This window comes from Gopherus flavomarginatus, chromosome 1 (genome assembly GCF_025201925.1).
Source record: "Gopherus flavomarginatus isolate rGopFla2 chromosome 1, rGopFla2.mat.asm, whole genome shotgun sequence".
Taxonomy (NCBI): Eukaryota; Metazoa; Chordata; order Testudines; family Testudinidae; genus Gopherus; species Gopherus flavomarginatus.
Genome location: NC_066617.1, coordinates 29,053,987 through 29,074,237, shown reverse-complemented (window position 1 = coordinate 29,074,237; position 20,251 = coordinate 29,053,987). Strand labels below are relative to the sequence as shown.

At 42.0% G+C, this 20,251-nt stretch overlaps 1 protein-coding gene across 2 annotated transcripts in view; it reads right to left on the bottom strand.

The window, feature by feature from the left end:
* Positions 1-5,019: 5,019 nt before the first annotated feature.
* Positions 5,020-20,251, bottom strand: part of PUS7 (pseudouridine synthase 7) — a 50,066-nt gene continuing 34,834 nt past the window's right edge. For both annotated transcript variants that reach the window (XM_050925695.1, XM_050925705.1), the window contains 9 exons: positions 15,641-15,769; positions 15,198-15,323; positions 14,800-14,861; positions 12,028-12,188; positions 10,912-11,038; positions 10,567-10,668; positions 10,342-10,471; positions 7,094-7,185; positions 5,020-6,038 (listed from right to left, as the gene is read on the bottom strand). In XM_050925695.1, coding sequence (XP_050781652.1) covers positions 5,902-6,038; positions 7,094-7,185; positions 10,342-10,471; positions 10,567-10,668; positions 10,912-11,038; positions 12,028-12,188; positions 14,800-14,861; positions 15,198-15,323; positions 15,641-15,769 — 1,066 coding nt within the window. In that variant the 3' untranslated portion in view covers positions 5,020-5,901. The remainder of the gene's footprint in view (positions 6,039-7,093; positions 7,186-10,341; positions 10,472-10,566; positions 10,669-10,911; positions 11,039-12,027; positions 12,189-14,799; positions 14,862-15,197; positions 15,324-15,640; positions 15,770-20,251) is intronic.

Below are 20,251 nucleotides of genomic sequence, written 5' to 3'. Positions count from 1 at the left end.
TATGGCATGGGTGCCAAAGGTGGCATGCATGCTGATTTTCAGTGGCACTCACACTGCCCAGGCCTGGCCGCCTGTCCGGGGGGCTCTGCATTTTAATTTAATTTTAAATGAAGCTTCTTAAACATTTTAAAAACCTTATTTACTTTCCATACCTAGTATAGTTTCGTTATATATTATAGACTTATAGAGAGAGACCTTCTAAAAATGTTGAAATGTATGACTGGCACGTGAAACCTTAAATCAGAGTGAATAAAGGAAGACTTGGCACAGCACTTCTGAAAGGTTGCCGACTCCTGGGCTAGGGTGTAGGAGGGGGCTCTGGGCTGAGGCAGGAGGTTGACATGTGGGAGGGGTATGGGCTTTGGGCTGGTGGGTGAGGGCTCCAGGTTGTGGCAGAAATGGGTTCAGGGTGAGGGAGGGGGGCTCTAGGCGGGGGCAGGAGGCTGGGAGTGTGGGCTCTGGAATGGAGCCAGGGATGAGGTGCTGGTTGGGGCAGGAGATTGGGGGTCAGGAAGTGGGTGCAGGCACCGGCTGGTGCTTACCTCTGGCGGCTCCCAGGAAGCTCTGCCTCCTAAGTGGAGGTGTGACCACGTGGCTCTTTGCGCTGCCAGTGCCTGCAGTCACTACTCCCTCAGCTCCCATTGGCCAATGTTCTTGTTCCTGGCCAATGGGAGCAGCTGAGTTGGGGGCGGGGACAGTGAGCAGAGCCCCCCCGGCCATCCCTCCACCTAGGAGCCAAAGGGAGATGCCAGCAGCTTCCTGGATGTCGTGCTGAGCCATGTAGGGAACGTGCCTGCACTGCCAACTGGACTTTTAATGGCCCAGAGCTGTGCTGACTGGAGCCATCAGGGTCCCTTTTTGACTGGGGTTCCAGTCAAAAACCATACACATGACAAACCTATTGCCTGCCTGCTGCCATTGATGTCAATGGGAGGCAGGTGGGTAGGATTGGGGCTCTATGGGAGCTGTAGGGAGAATCAATTCCTCTTTCCAGTTAGCTGCAGGCTCTGCAAGGGGTGGGTGCTGGATGCTATCCACTGACGATCAGAGCTCCCTCAGCCTCAGGCCAAGTGCCAAAGTTAGCAGACAATATGCATCAAAATCATGGGCAGTGCCTCCCCCCCCCAACTGCAAGCCTGTGGCATGGCAGGTGCAGAATTTGCCTCCCTCACATGCAGCCCCATTGGCCTGACTGGAACTGTGCCCTCAAATATAAAAGTAAAACTATGGCTGTGCAAAATAGTTAAATCCAGAGCTGGCTGCAAATAATTAAAAAAGGAGCTCACTAAACTGGGTGACTGGGCAACAAAATGGCAGAAGAAATTCAGTGTTGACAAATGCAAAGTAATGCGCATTGGCAAATATAACCCTAAATCTACATACAGAATGGTGGATCTGAATTTGCTGTTACCACTCAAGAAAGATCTTGGAGTCATCGTGCATGAGTCTCTAAAAATATCTGCTCAATGTCCAGTGGCACTCAAAAACAGAACATTAGGAATCATTAGGGAAGGGATAGATAATGAAACAAAATATTTGAACACCACTATATAAATCCCTGGTACACCCCCAGCTTATATACTTGATGAAGTTCTGGTCACCCCCATCTCAAAAAAGATGCACAAGAATTAGGTTACAGAGAGGAACAGGGTTACACAAGAATAAAAGTTTGGCCGCTTTTGGATGGGCACTTTCTGTGCTCCCCTCACCTGCAGCTGGAGGAACTGGCTGTGCCCCCAGGGCTGGTGGTGCTCTCTCTGTCAGACCCATAAGAGTTTTGTGCCCCTGCTGATTGGGAAGGCCAGTACCCCTGCTTCCCCTCACTTGGTGCATGCCCCTGGGCAACAGAAATGATTGGGGGTGCAGAACAGCTGCCGTATGAGGAGAGACTAAAAGGACTAGGACTGTTCAGCCTGGAAAAGAGATTACTAAGGGGGAGTATAATAGAGGTCTATAAAATTATGAATGGTGTGCAGGAGGTAAATAGGGAAGTGTTATTTATGCATTCACATAACACAAGAACCAGGGGTCACCCAATGAAATTAACAAGGAGTAGGTTTAAAACAAACATAAGGAAATATTTCTCCACACAATGCAGTCAACCTGTGAAACTCATTGCCAGAGGATGTTTTGAAGGCCAAAAGTATAATTGGGTTAAAACAATAGGTAAGTTCATCAGGATAGGTACATCAATGGCTATTAGTCAAGATGGTTAGGGACACAATCCCATGCTGTGAGTGTCTAAACCTCTGACTGCCAAAAGTTGGGACTAAATGATGGGATGGATCACTCAATAAATTGCCCTATTCTGGTCATTGCCTTTGAAGCATCAGGCACAGGCTTTGCTGGAAGACAGGATGCTGAGCTAGATGGACCATTGGTCTGACCCAGTATAGCCATTCTTATGTTTTCAGAAAAGGGTGGGTGCAATTCTCCGTGCAAGGGCAGAGCACTATTATTACAGATGCAGGAAACTGAGGCACAGCTGGGTTCTCCTCTATATTTACCACAGGGGACTTGGCACACAGAGGAGCCAAAAATAATATAAAAAACATTCTTCCAGACCCAAGGAACTCACATGGCATCCAAAAGAATCTGTACCATCTCCAGATCTAGCACATCAAAATGCAACAATAGGTGGGGGAGGAGGGAAAAAAAACAGGCTCAGAAAGATAAAACAGCAAGAGACTATGGTATATGGGGCCTTTACATGCAGAAAATAGCTGAAAGTTTTAAGGCTCAGATTCTCCAGTTCATTACGGCCACTGTGCATGGTGGAAGTGGCACAAAGTGGCCTCAGAATGGCTGGAGGGAGTATATGTAGAATGCTAGCAGATGGTTCTCATGCAAAGAGGGCAGAGTCAGCTTGACCAGTTGCCTACCATCCCAGGTATAAGTGAAGGAAGGGGGGATGTGAAGTGGAGCCCCAATATGCCTGTTTCACCACAGTTGTAAATTAAACTGCGCCACTGCTGAGGTTAAGAGGGCTGCAAGAGTCTTCTGGAGCCTGTCCAAGGCACAATGAGAAAAATGGGCAGGGTAGAGAATCTGCCCTCTACTAATTTAGCCTAGGAGGACAGATTAATGCGCTATAGTCTCTTTTTTAACTACTTATTTAGGGTTTAGATTTGTTTACAATTATTTTTACAGAAATAGCATAATCAACTTTCAATCAGATAAGAGTTACTCATTCTCTGGATCTATTTTCAGTTTGTCTGGATCAGTAATGGCAGAGTTCCCTCATCTCCCATTGTCTACATGGGTAATTCTGGGTGTCCAGCAACTGAAAAAATCAGGCTACTTAGGACGCTTAAGTTTAGACAACTATGCTTTGAAATGTTGTCATTAATATATTTAAAGTAGCAGAATGGGATAAATATGACTGAAGATAATGAAGTAAACTCATAAGCTACCAAATTTTAAAAATGCATTTATTATTGAAATGATCTCCTGATCTGAAAAAAATGGGAAGAAACAAAATGGTCTTTCCTGAGAGAAAGAAAAGAGGTATCAGTATAAAGCTGATAGTTAATTTTCTAATTTATGTCAAGAATATTTGTCATAACAGATCTACACACTGACGGTATAAAGCCTAAACTGGCATATAAATATGAATCAAATGCATCACCTAAATTTCTGCATCAATAAAAAACATATTTCAAGACAGGCCGAGATATACGAGCAGAGTCAATGCTCCTTACGAACCTGAGAGGAAGAAAAAAAAGTTTATATTTTTTACTCAAAATAAGCTGTTTGGTAGGTACTATGATGCTGGCAGACCAGGTACCAGCGCATGCCAAGGCCCCAGGCCTCACTGAACACTTATAATTGCATTGTTGGAAACCAGTCTTGTTTACTCGTGTGTTAGCATCCTCAGATGCTGTTTAGACTTTATAAAATGCTTGTAGGATGCTGCGTGTATTAATCTAATTCATAATCTCTCTAACCCAGGGTATAAATGTATATTGAGTATTTGCATTGTAAACTTCTGTTTAACTCAACAAAACAGGAAAACAGCATTGATTACGGTAAAGTATTCCCCCGGCATGCAAGAATGGCCAGTTGAAATATTGCACAGCATCAAAGGACAGAGATTTTGTTGATTCCATTCCTAACTCGTGTCTCTATTCAGTCCATGATTTTTACTGTCTAGCAAAGCTATGAATTTAAGCTCCCGGGCTCATCTTTTGAGTGTCTTGTGCAGATTTCCTTTGAGGTGAGAACTGATATGTGAGATATAGAGTGATCATTTTGTGAAACGTGTTCATCTATAGGTGATGTAGTGTTTTTGTCTTTTATCATTTTCCTGTTTGACTTCATTCAAGAGTGTAGTTATTGTCTCATTTCACATACATCAGTGGTTCTCAACCCAAGGACCATGGGCCGCTTGTGGCCCAATCAGCACACAGCTGCAGCCCATGTGACATCCTCAGGGCCATACAGGTAGCATATATATTGCAGGGATGGGGCCCACATAAAACAGTTGCATATGTGACCCACACTGGTAAATAGGTTGAGACCCACTGGCCTACATAGTTCTATTAGGGCATTTGGTGCAATGGATGAGGTACACCCCATGTTGTGACAGGCATATGTAGGACCCATAGATCTTGAAAGGTGTGTTGTGGAGGATATTGACCATTATAGCAGTGGAGATATGTCTACAGGTTTTGATTCTATTGCTCTAGTAGGGTCGGGTGCTTTTGAGTTGGTGTATCCTGATTTGTGGGGAGCTTGTTTTTGATGATGAACTTGGAGATGTTAGGGGATTGTTTGAAGGTCAGAAGAGGGGATTCAGGAAATATTTCTTTGATGATACCCCATATGGATTCCAGTGGGAGGTGATAACTAGAGGTGTGAGGTCAGAGGGGTTTTTATTTCTGTATTGAAACAGGATCTCTCAGGATATGTAGGTGGCAACACTGCATATTTTCTAAAAGTGAGATACTGACATTTTCATATTGTTGGTATGCAAAACCCTATTCATTTTTTTTTATAAAAATGACAGTGCAAAGTGTCTCATATTTAACATAATTTATTAACACACGCAGCACAAACAGGTTTCTTATTTGTTTGGTTTTAGAAATTATAAAGTCAAAATGCAACCTAACTGCTCTCAGTTGTTTTAGAATGGCTTTTGAATCCTTTCATGCCATGATACAGATTTGCCTTGCTCATCCATTGCCAGCAATGGACACACTAAATATGCTGGTGCAAAGGAGTTAGTTGCTGATACAAGCTCTCATCTAGGCTTTTTGGTTAACTTGTTTTCACTACCTGTTCTTTGATACAGGTAGTAGCAGAGCTGGGAAAAATGCACATAAACATTTTCATAATAAAATTTACAGTTCAACTAATAAAAACAGATGTACATGTTTATATCACATAAAAGGCATGAAAAATTCTGCCAGTAGAATCCTCTACCACATCAGTGCAAAAGCTATTGGCCTTCCAAGGTGACATAAATGTACTCCTTTAATATATTCATCGCCTAACTTACTCTAGTTAGCACTCCTCATCTGTAACGTTAGCACGCTTGCAAGAATTTTTATTCTGTGCTGAATTTATGAAAGCATGTTGAATACTCACTGTACTTCTGGAAAGGCAATTACTGAAGAGCTGGAATTGCTGTCCTAAGCCCATTTCTTCTGAAGATGTGGTTTTGCTACAGCTCAAGCACCTTATTTAACTAAGGTCATTTAAAAAAACCCAATCTAGTATTTTTATTATTTTTACTAACACCATTTTGCATATAATCATTGAAGCTAATAAAAACAACTTAAAAAAAATACAAATCTTTTACTACAAATCTTCAAAATCAAAACTAGGGTTTGCACAGAACAAGTAAATATGAAACCACTTTTACATCTTAAAATCTTTACATGACTTTAGAGCATTTGTTCAGCGTAGCCATATAGTATTCAGCTGTGTCTGTTTTTTTATGCTTGTGTCCATTTTTAGCACTTCTCTAATTGCCATGGTAGCGTAAGTGGATGGAGGAAGAGAGAATTCCATCTTCAAGGCCTTGAATTTACCTTCTATTACATAAGAAAGAAGACATTAAATTGCACATATAGTATACCTCCTCTGGGCATTATTTAAATTGGGCTGAAGGGCTCACACAATTAAAGAAATAAAAAATTAATTTATCAACCATGGAAATGTTTTGTGAAATGTCAATTCATGCTACAATTTTCGCATATGTGGCAGAAGTGAGACATGGAGTTTGCCCACAATGGGAAAAGTAAAGTTTCACTATTTATGTAGCAAATTTTATTTAAAAAAAAAAAAAAAAAAAAAAAAAAAACACCTTTTAGTCACACTAAAATTTGGTATTTCAAGACTGCCTTCCTCTCCTCCTACAACCCTGGATTGTAAAGTAGTAAGGCCTATATGTTATAGCTAGCTGTGCACTTTATTCAAAAGTTTCCATCACACAATCTTGACATGTTAAAAGTTCTTAAACTTTTAAGCTATACTAATTCTCCTAGAAACAAATATTACACTTACTAATACCAGTTTTAACAAATATTTCTGATGCTGTTCTGCTAACATGTCATCAGTCTAATTTTAAACATTTTCTGTTATATTTTTAGCTCCAGTTAAGCAAAACACTAAAGCATGCACTTAAAAGCACATCAGTCTGCCACTGAACTTCAATTAAACACATAAGTAGTCCCAATGAAGTTGAAGGTGAATATTCACATGCTTGAAATCAAGCACATGGTCAAGTGCTTTGCTGAATTATGGTCTATGTCTGTCCCTCTTTAGTGAAGCACTTAAATAAGCATATGCTTAATGGTAAGCATATGCTCATTTGATTCTTTAGATAGCTAGACACAGTATAATGTAGTCAATATGATCTGCTGAGCAAATGCTTGCACTTCTGAAAAATCAGGTTACTTATATAAGAGCCTACTTTTAAGCACATCCTTTTGAAAATTTTAGCTTGATGTCTTGTCAAATGTAGCCTTTTTATTTATTTTTACATTCAATGTGTGTGATATGTAGCAGTTACAACTTCAAAGCAGTAGTTAAGTCAAACTTTATTGTTTACAGTGTACAAACATCTGCAGAAAAGTTGTTATCTTACCTGTAGGAAGAATAGGTGGTGGCTTTCCTTCCAGATTATCCAAATCCGTATTAAATAATGGAATTCTAGGATCATCATATGCAACCACTTCCCTTTATGAAACACGGGACGAAGTTTTTTAAAATTTTGAAATACTCAGTGTGACCGAATGCACCCCTGTATTCACACCCTATACATTACTGTAATAATCTCTGTACAAAATATTGTGAGGTATCATTTGAAAACTAAACTCACTGGCCAATAATATCATGATGAAATGTGCATAGCAACATTATATGTAAAGTTATAAACAAACTGAAATTAGGTCTGAAATATGTTTACCAGACAAATCTGAGTAAACCAGTTTCTCAAAGACAAAGGACAAGCTGACACCTCAAACCAGGTGTCAAAGTTGATGGACAATCACCTGTCAAGTGGCCACACTTTGGAAAGTGGGAAAGCAACAAACTGATCTGCATTTTAGCAAACAATAGCATGGAACCTCTTTCACCATGAGGCTCCTTGTCTTTGTCCTCACAGCATGAATGAACTTTATTTAAGAGTAACCCTCAGGACAGTGCATTTCAAAGGGGAACTAGACTATAAAAGTGATGGGCAAAAATCACCCCACGGTATCTCTCCCACTTTCACTTAAGATGACAAAAGAAACAGCCTTTTGACACAGAGAGCAGATCCTGGCCTGAGAATTTGGTCAGCAACACTACTGGGAACATGTGGTAAGGGATTTCACCTTGAACCAAGTCTAGTTTGTTAAGGTTTAGTTACTAGAAAACATTTTATGCTTATTTCTCTTGTAGCCATTTCTGACTCTAATGCCTTATATTTGTACTCGCTTAAAACTTCCTCTTTGTAGTTAAATAAACTTTGTATTCTTTAAATCAAAATGAATCCAGTGTTGTATTTAAACTAAATTGTGTGAGTAACTCCATTTAATATTGGAGTTTGATCTTGATCCCTTTAGAGGGGCAACAGACCTAAAATATCTGAACTGTCCAGGAGAGGGCTGGACAGTGCAGGATACCAATTTGGGGAGGAAATTTCAGACTGGGAGTGAGTTGGGGTCACCCTACAAGTGGTAACCAAAGTTGGTGTGTGGGGGGGGAGGCTGGAATGTGAGACTGGAGTGTGCTGGCAGGCTGCAGCTATACAGAGAGACTCAGACTGTGACCTGCATGCTGTTTGGCTGTTTGAGAGGGGCCCAGGTCGGGAACTACAGCAGCAAAGCACTGTGAGGCACCCCAGGTTGCAGGGCAAAGGTGACAGTCCCTCACTGGTCTAGACTGGACCCCGGAATGTCATACTCAACAATTAAAAGTTTTTTATTTCTAGATTAAAGAGAGATACCACATGAGATGTGTTTTAATCAGAAAATCAGCCTAAATTAGGTTTTATTCACAAAAACCACCACTGATGGACACAGACAAAAGATTTAATGCAAACACATATGCTAGTTGGTGAAGTTGCTCTCCACAGGATTTTTCTTTGTAGGTTTTGTCAAGATTTCTAATTATACAATAAACCTGGTTATTAGTGGATGGGAAATAACTATGCCAACTATAAGAAAAATAGCATTCTACAACAATCAGAAGTATCTGAACTTCTTCATGGCTGGATTAAGTACATACTCTATTTTTCCTCTCCAACCACATCATAGGAAGTCATCCAGTGTATAATGGCTACACTGAAGAGCAATCTTTTAATTGCCCTCATCCCAAACCCTGCTTATAGTTCTCATCCTCTTAGACCAGAAGCTCTTCAGAGATCGTGTCTGCCTGTTTTGTATAGCACGTAGCGTTAAGAGGGCAGTGATCCTGGTTCTGGTCTGTACGTGCCACAGTAATAGGGATTTAATAGATAAACCATAATTAATAATAATGTGTAAACAACTGAACCTTTCATATACTTTTTGTTCATATGCCAATCTAAGAAAGAGGTTGAGACTATTTCCTTAAAATAAATTGCTAAGATTAAAAAATAAAACAGCCTCCCCCACACACACACACCCCACAGGTTTTTGGGGTTGCAAATATTAATCTACATGATTTACTGTCTACAGATTATCTTGGGCAAGTCTAAAATAGTCACATTCCTGGTCAATAATTTTACTTTTCTCGTATTCAGAACATTGTATTTTATTTTAACTGCTTGACTGAAGATGCAGAAAGAGTTTCTTGATAAAATGTATCAGGACCAAATCCAGTTCTTCTACCTTCCTGTGGGCATCCTAGGCTCGAAGTACAGTGGGAGATGTCACATTTATGCTGTGTGTAGGGGGATGCGCATAACTCTCAGTGGAATACAATAGGGACCATCACTCAAAGAAGAATCCACGGTATCTCGAGTGTTAGTACACAGTGCTCCACAGCAGATCAGAGCCAGGGGACCAGTGAAGCAATGGGGCCTATGCCTTACTGGTCTGTGCACAGTGTGTGTGGTACAAAGATCTGTATCTACTGCTCCTGCCTACATACTAGTATTGATCATGGCCTAGCTACACGAGACCAATGCTCGCCAGTCCTCCTGCATGTATTCTGGGGACATCCTATTATTTCCAAATACATTTCACTGTATCCAGTGTTCCCTCTAATTTTTCCCACCCATGTGCAGTATACATTTTGTTATGAGCACCAATATGGAGGTGATGTGTGACACACGATCTTCATATTGGTGCCCATAACAAAATTCATGTGGTGGGCATGGGGCCAACGGGTTCGGCGTGTGGGAGGGGACTCAGGGCTTGAGTAGAAGATGCGGGGGAGGGGCTGAGGGCCCTGGCTGGGGATGCAGGCTCTGAGGTGGGGCAAGGGAGGAGGGGTTTAGGGCTGGGGAAGAGAGTTGGGTGCAGGGGTGTGAGGGCTTCAGCTAGGGGTGTGGGCTCTGGGGTGGGGCTTGGGATAAAGGGTTTGGGATGCAGGAGGGTGCCCCTGCAGGGACAGAGGACTTCCCCCAGCTCTCTCTCCCCGCAGCAGCACCTGCGCTGCTAAGGAGAGGTGCCTCTCCCTGCTGCAGCAGCTCCAGGGCTGGGACTACAGGATAGGCGCCCCTCCCCTAGCCCTGTCCAGTCCAGACTGGGTTCGGGCAGGAGGTGGGGTGCCTTGGCCACGGCAGGTTGGGTGCTGGGCTAGCTTGGGGATAGAGGAGGGGTACCCCCCTCCCGGCTGGTCCCCAGGCGGGTTCCCTGAGCCCCTGCACAGTGCTAAATAGGCTGCTGCAGATTACAGGGAATTTAGCTGTATACTATTACTTACCATCTGACATTCTGGGGTCGAATTATGATCTTTCTGTATGCTCCAGATAACGAATAATCTCGAATTTTATGTCTCATGTTGCTGATGTCAAGGTTGTCAGCAGACAACATTTCCTTGTAAGCATCACCAACTACAAGAAAAGAAAATATTTAAAGAAAATTAAATCTACTTAAAATCTTAGTTCAGATTAAGTTTTTAGTGATCGTACAAATTAAAAAGACTTACTTTTATGCTTCGGATATATAACATCAAACCCAGGTAAAGGCATCACTATATCATGGACAGTATAAACGTCAACATCTGCTTCTCCAATATGAACAGCTGTCCCTACAATTCAAACAGTTTTCTACTTAAAATACATAGGTATGTGACATTTTTCAGTCACAGGAATCTACTGTTAACTGAATTTTAAAATAAAGTTCTTGATTTAAACATATCTGACTATAGATAAATGAAGCAAATGTGTTGTATCTTCATTTACTGATACAATTTCCCTAAAGAAAGGTGTAACCGTCTTTAAAGTATACAAAGAAATCATGCAAAGCAACAAGGATCTGAAGTTTATTTTACCTCCTTTAAGTACAAGGTCTCCCGATACAACTTTAAGTCCATATTCTTCTATTCTCTTGCTCACCATGTTATTCCAGATATAACTCTGATAGCTATGAATGTACATCAAACGATTATTCCTTGGTATCTGTAGGTGAAAAATGTTTAACTGAATAATAGGTGTCTTTAGTTACTTTCATCACTCAGCCACACTTAATCGATAAACATTGAAACAAGTCATTTTTCCCAGTCACACAGTTAACATGCAGGTATTTGGTTTGTACGCTACATTTCTGGTCTTAATTTGAGAGGGATTTAGGTAGAAAGAAGGCAATAAATAAATAAATAAATAAATAAATAAAAAGGATGCATTATCCTCTCAGTACAAAAAGCCCATATTTTCATTTTGTGTAACAGTTTGCCAAGTGTTTTGTTGATGTAGACACAAGTGCCATTTTCAACATTGTAAAGCAGTACTTAATTATTTTTCATAGATTTGTAGGTCTTGAGGAACTGATAAGACCTTTCAGTATGACCTCCTGCATAACACAAACCATGAAACTTCACTAAGTAATTCCTGTGTCAAGCCCAGTAATCCGAGGTTGAAATAGAACTATTTTCAGAACAGATCCAATTTTATTTTTTTAAATCAAGACTTCAAAGTGATGGCAATTCTATCACATACCTTGTCAACCTATTCCAATGGCTGATTACCCTCACTGTTAATTTGATTTGATTCTCTAAAGGCACAAAGAAAATCTGATCTTAAATCTTACACACAAGTCACAGATACCTATATAATTCAGATGAGTTTAAGTAACCATACAGCTTCCATATTAGCATGCAATTACATTTAGAATTCTGTTCTTCCATAATGTGCATTAATAGGAAACACCCAAGTTTATTCATTACACATCATTTTGAGTCTGGACCTCTTAGTAAACAATGGGACAGTACTTCAGGGAAACACAGAAGAGAGGAATGGATGGATTTAAGAGGTTTGTACATAGTCCATTTAGAATGTAGTGTAACACCACAAAAAACACACACACACACACACACACACACACACACACACACACACACACACACACACACACACACAGACAAAAAAAACTTCAACCTTTTTACACTCACTATGCCAAATGCAGAGACTATATTCTTCAGTCCATACTTCGAAAGTCCACGTAGAAGTTGGCCTTCCACACACCTTTTTACAGGCAGTTTCTTGAGGGCTGCAGCTGGATCTTTAGTCTTTGCCCACTCTTCTCTGCATTTAACTAAATATCCTTTCTCAGCTGTAACAATAATTTAAGATTAACATTGTAACGACAAAACAAAAAATTCAAGTTGATTGAAAATATTAATGTATCTGAAAATCTCAGTGCAACTAGCAGGTTTATGTCTTAGTGGAAGTTGTTTATTAAAAAAAAAAAAAAAAAAAAGCCAAAGTCTTCTAGATTTTCTACTGGAACAGCTGGCTAATTTGTTAACCTCCCTTTAAAATGCAGTAGGAGGACAGGACTCATGACGTGGCTAATTTAAAGCAAACGTACAAATATGTAAATAAAAAGGGTTAAAATACATTTAAAAGATATTCCTATTCAATAGTATTGTTGGTACAGAAATCCACCTATAAAACCTAATGTTTACTATCTTCTAATATGCATTCCGTGGCTAAAATGGAAGATGCCCTTTTGAGCACAGAATCACAGGACTTGAGAGGTCATCTAGTCCAGTCCCCTGCACCCATGGCAGGACTAAGTATTATCTAGACCAGCAGCCTAAAACCTTTCAGAAGTGGTCATTTATTCACTCTAATTCAAAGGCTTTGCATGCCAGTAATACATTTTAACGTTTTTAGGAGGTCTCTTTCTATAAGTCTATAATATATAACTATTGTTGTATGTAAAGTAAATAAGGTTTTTTAAATGTTTAAGAAGTTTCATTTAAAATTAAATTAAAATGCAGAGCCCCTGAGACCGGTGGCCAGGACCCGGGCAGTGTGAGTGCCACTGAAAATCAGCTTGCGTGCCGCCTTTGGCACATGTGCCATAGGTTGCCTACCCCTGATCTAGAGCATCCCTGACAGGTGTTTGTCTAACCTTCTCTTAAAAATCTCCAGTGATGAAGAATCCACAACCTCCCTAGGCAATTTATTCCAGTGCTTAACCACCCTGACAGTTAGGAAGTTTTTCCTAACATCCAACCTAAACCTCCCTTGCTGCAATTTAAGCCCATTGCTTCTTGTCCTGTCCTCAGAAGTTAAAAAAGAACAATCTTTCTCCTCTTCCTTGAAACAACTTTTTATGTACTTGAAAACTGTTATCATGTCTCCTCTCAGTCTTCTTTTCTAGACTAAACAAACTCAATTTTTTCAATCTTCTATTGTAGGTCATGTTTTCTACCCCTTTAATCATTTTTGGTTGCTCTTCTCTGCACTTTCTCCAATTTGTCCACATCTTTCCTGAAATGTGCCACCTAGAACTGGACACAATACTCCAGTTGAGGCCTAATCAGCGCAGAATAGAGTGGAAGAATTACTTCTCGTGTCTTGTTTACAACACTCCTGCTAATAATACCAAAATGATATTTACTTTTTTTTGCAATAGTGTTACAGTGTTGACTCATATTTACTTTGTGGTCCACTATGACCCCCAGATCCCTTTCCGCAGTACTCCTTCTTAGGCAGTCATTTTCCATTTTGTATGTGTCCAACTGATTGTTCCTTCCTAAGCAGAGTACTTTGCATTTGTCCTTATTGAATTTCATCCCATTTACTTCAGACCACAGTTTGTCCAGATCATTCTGAATTATAATCCTATCCTCCAAAGCACTTGCAACCCCTCCCAGTTTGGTATCGTCTGCAAACTTTAGAAGTGTAATCTCTATGCCATTATCTAAATCATTGATGAAGATATTGAACAGAACCAGACCCAGTACTGATCCTTGTGGGACCCCATTCGTTATGCCCTTCCAGCATGACTGTGAAACACTGATAACTAATCTCTGGGAATGATTTTCCAACCAATTATGCACCCACCTTATAGTAGCTCCATCTAGGTTGCATTTCCCTAGTTTGTTTATGAGAAGGTCATACAAGACAGTATCAAAAGCTTTATTAAAGTCAAGATATACCACATCTACCACTTCCCCCCATGCACAAGGCTTGTTACCTTGTCAAAGAAAGCTATCAGGTTGGTTTGACAAGATTTGTTCTTGACAAATCCATGCTGACTGTTACTTATCACCTCATTATCTTCTAGAAAACAAACTTTCTACCTATTGAAGGATTTCTACTGTGCCCTTCCCCATCAACTTTAGCTACCTGAGCCCGCATTACCCCCTATTTAAATCTGTGCATGGATCTCCCCAGGACCATCCCCTCACTCCCCACCAGACCAGACCCCGCTGAGGGCTCTCTGTCCACCGTGTGGTCCACACAAGAGGAAGGGGAGAAGGCTGCAGCCCTTTTCAGCCCAAGAGGAGCTGTGTTGCCAGGGAATGGCAGATGGGAGACTGCTAAAGGCAGAGCTGATGCAGAGGTTCAGGTTGGGGGGTAGTTTTTCCATGGCAAAGGTAATCCTGCACAACCCACAACAAGATGTTCAGGGAATCTCTAGAAAAAGATCCCCACCAAGATACTCAGACAACGAGTCCCCTTCCAGTTGTTTTGTTTTTTTGTTTTTTTGTTTTTTTTTTACTACAGGAGGGGGTGATCCAAGCCATCAACAATGGTTTGTTGTTAAGAGCTTGCTGAAAGTTTTTAAACAGAAAGTACAGTTCCAGTGCTGACAAAGTTTACCATATGCAAAAATGTGAATGTCCATATGCACTTCAATTTAAAAAGTTCAACTTTCCCTCCATAAATACTGTTCAATTATGTGTAAAGTATTTCTTAGAACCTACCTCCAGGCCGTGGTTTTAATATTAAATCCATTACTTCATTCCAGTTGTTTTGCAGAATAGCTCTAAAATGAAACAGAAAATTTATTAGCTATTATTAAAACAGGAACAGATTTTAGGGATACATTTCAGTTCTCTGAAAACCAAAATATTCTATACATTTTACATTTCATCTACAGACAATATCGCACAAGACAACTGATACAGCTACTTACATAGATTCTGTTCCTGATGCTAATGTTAAATTTGACACACAATATCATGACTGAAACTTTTCAGAGAGGAAAAAAAATAAAATTAAAAAAACATACCCAGATGTAACATTATCTTAAGATACAAATTTCAAAATATGATTCTTTAGTACACACAATAAAATCATCAATTATTAAAAAAAACCATACCTTCCAACTTGATATGTAGGAACAGCTGTGGTTCCAAATCTTTGCATTCCATAATAATTAATAAATCCAATTTCCCTGAGAGAGTGCATTGCTTGCTGTACTTGATCATCAGTTCCTGTTATATTTCTAGTAACATACAAAATTATTTTTAAAAATCCATTCAACAGTAAAACCATCTCAAATTACAGCCATCAGATCAGTTCGAATTTGTACTCTTGTGCTCGTGAAAGCAGTCATTATCAATGTTAAAAGTAAACATATTGTATACTGCTTTTCCTAAATCCAGCAAGTTCCCTCCTCTCCACCTTGATTGAGAAAAGTTTCAGAGTAGTAGAAAAGTAGTCTCAGATCCCCTGGTATCCTCCCTACTTTATAGCTGAAGAACTCTGAATTGATTAAGAAAGTCATCAATGGCAAAGTCCTGGCAGATAGCAGCATTTTACCTGAGAACAACTGTGAAATGGTTCCCTTGTAGTTCTCCCAATTTCAGCGGATGGTTCTTGTAACTAAAATTTCCCAACTTAAAGTTCATCAAACATTTGTTCAAATGAGCAAGTCTTTGTGCAGTGATTCTAAAAAGAAAAGGAAAAAAAAAGTGACCAAGCTACTCTCGAAAAAGCTCATGGATAAGTATTTATGGAGATGCCAGGGTTTCAAGCTAAAACACCATTACAAGAAACAGGAGTATAATTCCCTTAGTTTCTCTTCTTTTTGTATACTGCCTCCAAAAATATTCTAAATGAATCATCTAAAAGAATAGGGCACATTATTCTCAAGACCCATCTACACAGAGAACTAATCCATTACTGACAAAGCTATATCAACAAGTTTCCTGGGACCTATGTTGGAAGATTGATTGGCAAAAAAAGTTAATACGAAGTTCTGGTTGCCCCATGCTCATTCATGCCCTTCCCTTTCCCATGGAATTGTGGGAGAACTTGTCTGTTCTTCTAGGTACACAAAGGGGCAGGGGAAATGTGGGAAGGTATTATCAGCATAAATGATTTAGCCTAAATCCTCACAGCAAAATGAGCTTACCACCAGCCTGAAAGCACAACTCAGGCTTTAGGGTACAGCTGGAGTTCCCAAAATTTTTGCCAGCATGACCCCATTTTGATTAATTATTTCCTTCAAACACTCTAGCATGGAGGACACCATTTTATCCTCTGCACTGCATGACCCCATACATATGGTGCATGCAAGGTCATGCAAAATGGCGTCCTCCATACATTGTGACCTCACATGCACTGTACATGCAAGGTCATGCTATGCAGAGAAAAATGGCATCCTCTGCACACTAGGGATTGGGAAGACTCCATCTGGGGTCATAATCCAGTTTGGGAACCACTGACTAACAGGCCTCAACAAGCCATGTAGTCGGGGACTGAAAACACCACTAAACTTGAATGAGAGAGCTCTGTGTGTGTGTGTATGGAACTGGGGGTCAGGACAACACCCAATTTACCTCTGCAATGAAGACAAACCCTTACAGATGTTACAGAATGCTTTGTGAACAGAGCACATGAATACCATAGGACAAAGTTTTACACCCTCTAAGGCAGAATTCAGGTTTAGGTCACAAGAGATCTGACCACTGCTGAAAAATGCTGTCAAGAAAAATGCTATCCCCCTGAACTTGCATTTGAAAATGATTAAGCTGCCAGTACAGATGAGACAAAACTGTTTTCAAACACATACAGAAAGTATGACTGAGACTGGGTGGATCTAGGAATCCTTGGAGAGTTCAGTGTACTGAACTGAGAATCAAGCACGCAAATCCCACTAATGGTTACAGGCATTGTAGATATCTTTACTTGAGCAGCAAGATAAGCACATCCCCCACCCCTAGATGTCAATCCCAGCTTTTACTTGTCTCTTTACAAGAAACTTGACTAATATTGAGAAACGTTCAGTCTAACTAGAGAAGTGAATAATTTGGGGTTACAAGGCAGAAGCAAGAAAACAAAGAATTCTAGAAGGAAGACCTCAATTAATCATATTTTTGTACTCTGCTTTTTAAAATCTAGCACTTCTGCCCTGCTACAGAAGCAACTGTCTAGTGCAGAGGTGGACAAACTACGGCCCAGGGTCTGCATCTAGTCTGTCAGATGTTTTAATGCGGCCCTCGATCTCCCGCTGAGAAGCAAGGTCCAGGGCTTGTGTGCCGTGGTTCCATGCAGCTCCCGGAAGAAGCGGCATGTCCCCCCTCCAGCTCCTATGCACAGGAGCAGCCAGGGAACTACACACGCTGCCCCTGCCCCAAGTGCCGCCCCTGCAGCTTCCATTGGCTGGGAACCATGGCCAATGGGAGCTGCAGGGGCGACACCTGTGGACAGGGCAGCATGCAGAGCGGCCTGGCCACACCTCCGCGTAGGAGCCAGAGGGGGGACATGCCGCTGCTTCCAGGAGCTGCTTAAGGTAAGTGCCACTCGGTGCCTGCACCCGTAACCCCCTCCTGTACCCCAACCCTCTACCCCAGCCCTGATCCCACTCCTGCCTTCCAAACCCCTCAGTCCCAGCCCAGAGCATCCTCCTGCACTCTAAACCCCACATCCTCTGCCCCAGCCCAGAGCTCCCTCCCAGACCCTGAACTACTAATTTCTGACCCCACCCCAGAGCCCACACCCCCAGCTGGAGCTCTCACCAATCGCGCACCCCAACCCCCAATTTCGTGAGCATTCATGCCCAGATTTGGCCCTTGAGCCAAAAAGTTTGTCCACCCCTGGTCTAGTGCCTCTGTCTCTCTCCAAGCCTCCATTCCAGTCTGACTGCTCAACAAACTCTGTGCCCCTTTTCCTACCATTGCCCCCAAGTTTTACACCTGAGAAATCCCTGGTCCAAGACTGCACATACCCTGGAACAGCAACCCGGGGCTAGGCATCCCACCCTCTTTTTGTGCAGATGCTCTGCAACAAAAGGAACCTCCAAGCTTTAACTGCAGACAAATGTGACTGCATCTTTGGCCAGGTCTATACTACAGGACCAACCCTGGGGGCACCCCGCTTGATACTGGCTACTAACTAGACATGGAGCCATTGATCACTACCCGTTGAGCCCAATGATTTAGCCAGCTTTCTATCCACCTTATAGTCCATTCATCCAGCCCATACTTCTTTAACTTGCCGGCAAGAATACTGCGGGAGACCACATCAAAAGCTTTGCTTAAGTCAACGAATAATACGTCCACTGTTTTCCCCTCATCCATAGAGCCAGCTATCTCATCATAGAAGGCACTTAGGTTAGTCAGGCATGACCTGCCCTTGGTGAATCCATGCTGACTGTTCCTGATCACTTTCCTTTCCTCTAAGTGCTTCAGAATTGATTCCTTGAGGACCTGCTTCATGACTTTTCCAGGGACTGAGGTGAGGATCCTCCTTCTTCCCTTTTTTAAAGATGGGCACTACATTAACCTTTCTCCAGTCATCTGGGACCTCCCCCAATTGCCATGAGTTTTCAAAGGCTTGCCCTGGTTCAGCTTCTGTTTCAGGTTTTCCACGTATTGGCAGTGGATGGCATCCTGCAGGGTCCTCTCCAGCGTGGTTCTAGCTTTTGGAGTGAGGACTGCGTGCTCTGCATTCTTCACCTGTGGTACCAGGCCTCCCAGCTCCTGGCATTTCTTGCACCACGTCCAGCAGCAGCAGATACGCTTCTCCAGTTGTCACATAGCATTGTGGGCATGAGTCCAGAGCGAAGCAAAGTCTCCCCGGTCTCTTCCAAATTTGCCTTCCAGTGAGCTGCTCAGGTAGGTGGCGACATCTTGATTGAAGGGGGTCCTGACAATTCGCTTCTTGATGACATCCCGCATGGCAATTTCTGCAATGTTCCTCACAAAAACATCCAGGCACGTCAGAAGTGATCACTGCAATGTCGCACAGATCACCATATGAGGAACACTGGTGCTGCCCTACCTGTGCGAGATGTACACCAGTTCACTGCTGGCTCTCTAGGGAAGAAACTCCACTTCTTCACTAGCTGCCTGGTATGTTGTCTGCCTTGTTCAGAGGTACCTCCGCCACAGTAGATTCCCTCAGGACGAATGAGATACAGGGGATCAGGAAGGTGTTCAAGGCATTGATCTTCTGCCATGATGCCAGTAGGAGTTGATCCTGGCCACATCTCATTGTATCTCTGCAATGGTACCCTCAGGTGTCTGCTGGATGTGGAAACCCGTGGGCATGCCGAGATGTTGGTATGCTTGCCCATCCTCGAGGAAGGTCAGAGATTCATCCTGGATCTGAAAAGGCATCGCCTGGACCGAGTCCCTTCTACTGCCATTGATATGGAGGGTTGCGCACTTCCTAGCATTGAAGCAGAGTCCCATCCAGTTGGCAGCCTGGCTGGTGATGTTGAGCATTTGTTGGAGACACTCCGGGTTGTCTGCGACCAGGACCAGATTGTCTGCGTAAGCCAGGATATTCACACTGTTGCCATACAGGTCAAAACCGCCTAGACCGCTGCATGGCTAAGTTGAAAACAATGGGGCTGAGGGGACAACCCAGCTTTACGACACTATGGATAGGAGTGGGTGGTGGTGGTGCAGTCTTCAGAAAGTTCCCAGATCAGTTGGAGAGTTTTCAGACATCCTGAATTCTCGCAGCGTGTCAAAAATATGCTGGTGGGGCATCGATCCAAAAGCATTAGCCGTGTCGAGCCACACTATGGCACATTGCTTCCGTGCCCTCCTGGCTGTATGGATAACAGTCTGAAAGACAAAGTTGTGTTTGTAGCAATCTTTGCACAACATGAAGCGTTTCTGGATGGAGCTGATGGCTCCCCTGTTCACAGACCAGTCTGTGATCCTAGCCACAAGGCAGTTGGCATACAGTTTGTACATGATGGAACAGAGAGAGATGGGTCCAGTTGCTGGGCTCGTCTCGCTCACCTTTCTTGTAGATGAGCACCGTCATAGATTTCTTCCAGAAGCCTGGGGTATGGCAGAATTGTTTGCATTTATTGCAGTTAATACCAGGCAGCCAGGGTCTCGTTTTTTCAGGATGCTATAGTGAATGCCATCTTTTCCAGGGGCTGTGGTTTTGGTCTTTGTAAGTCTGATC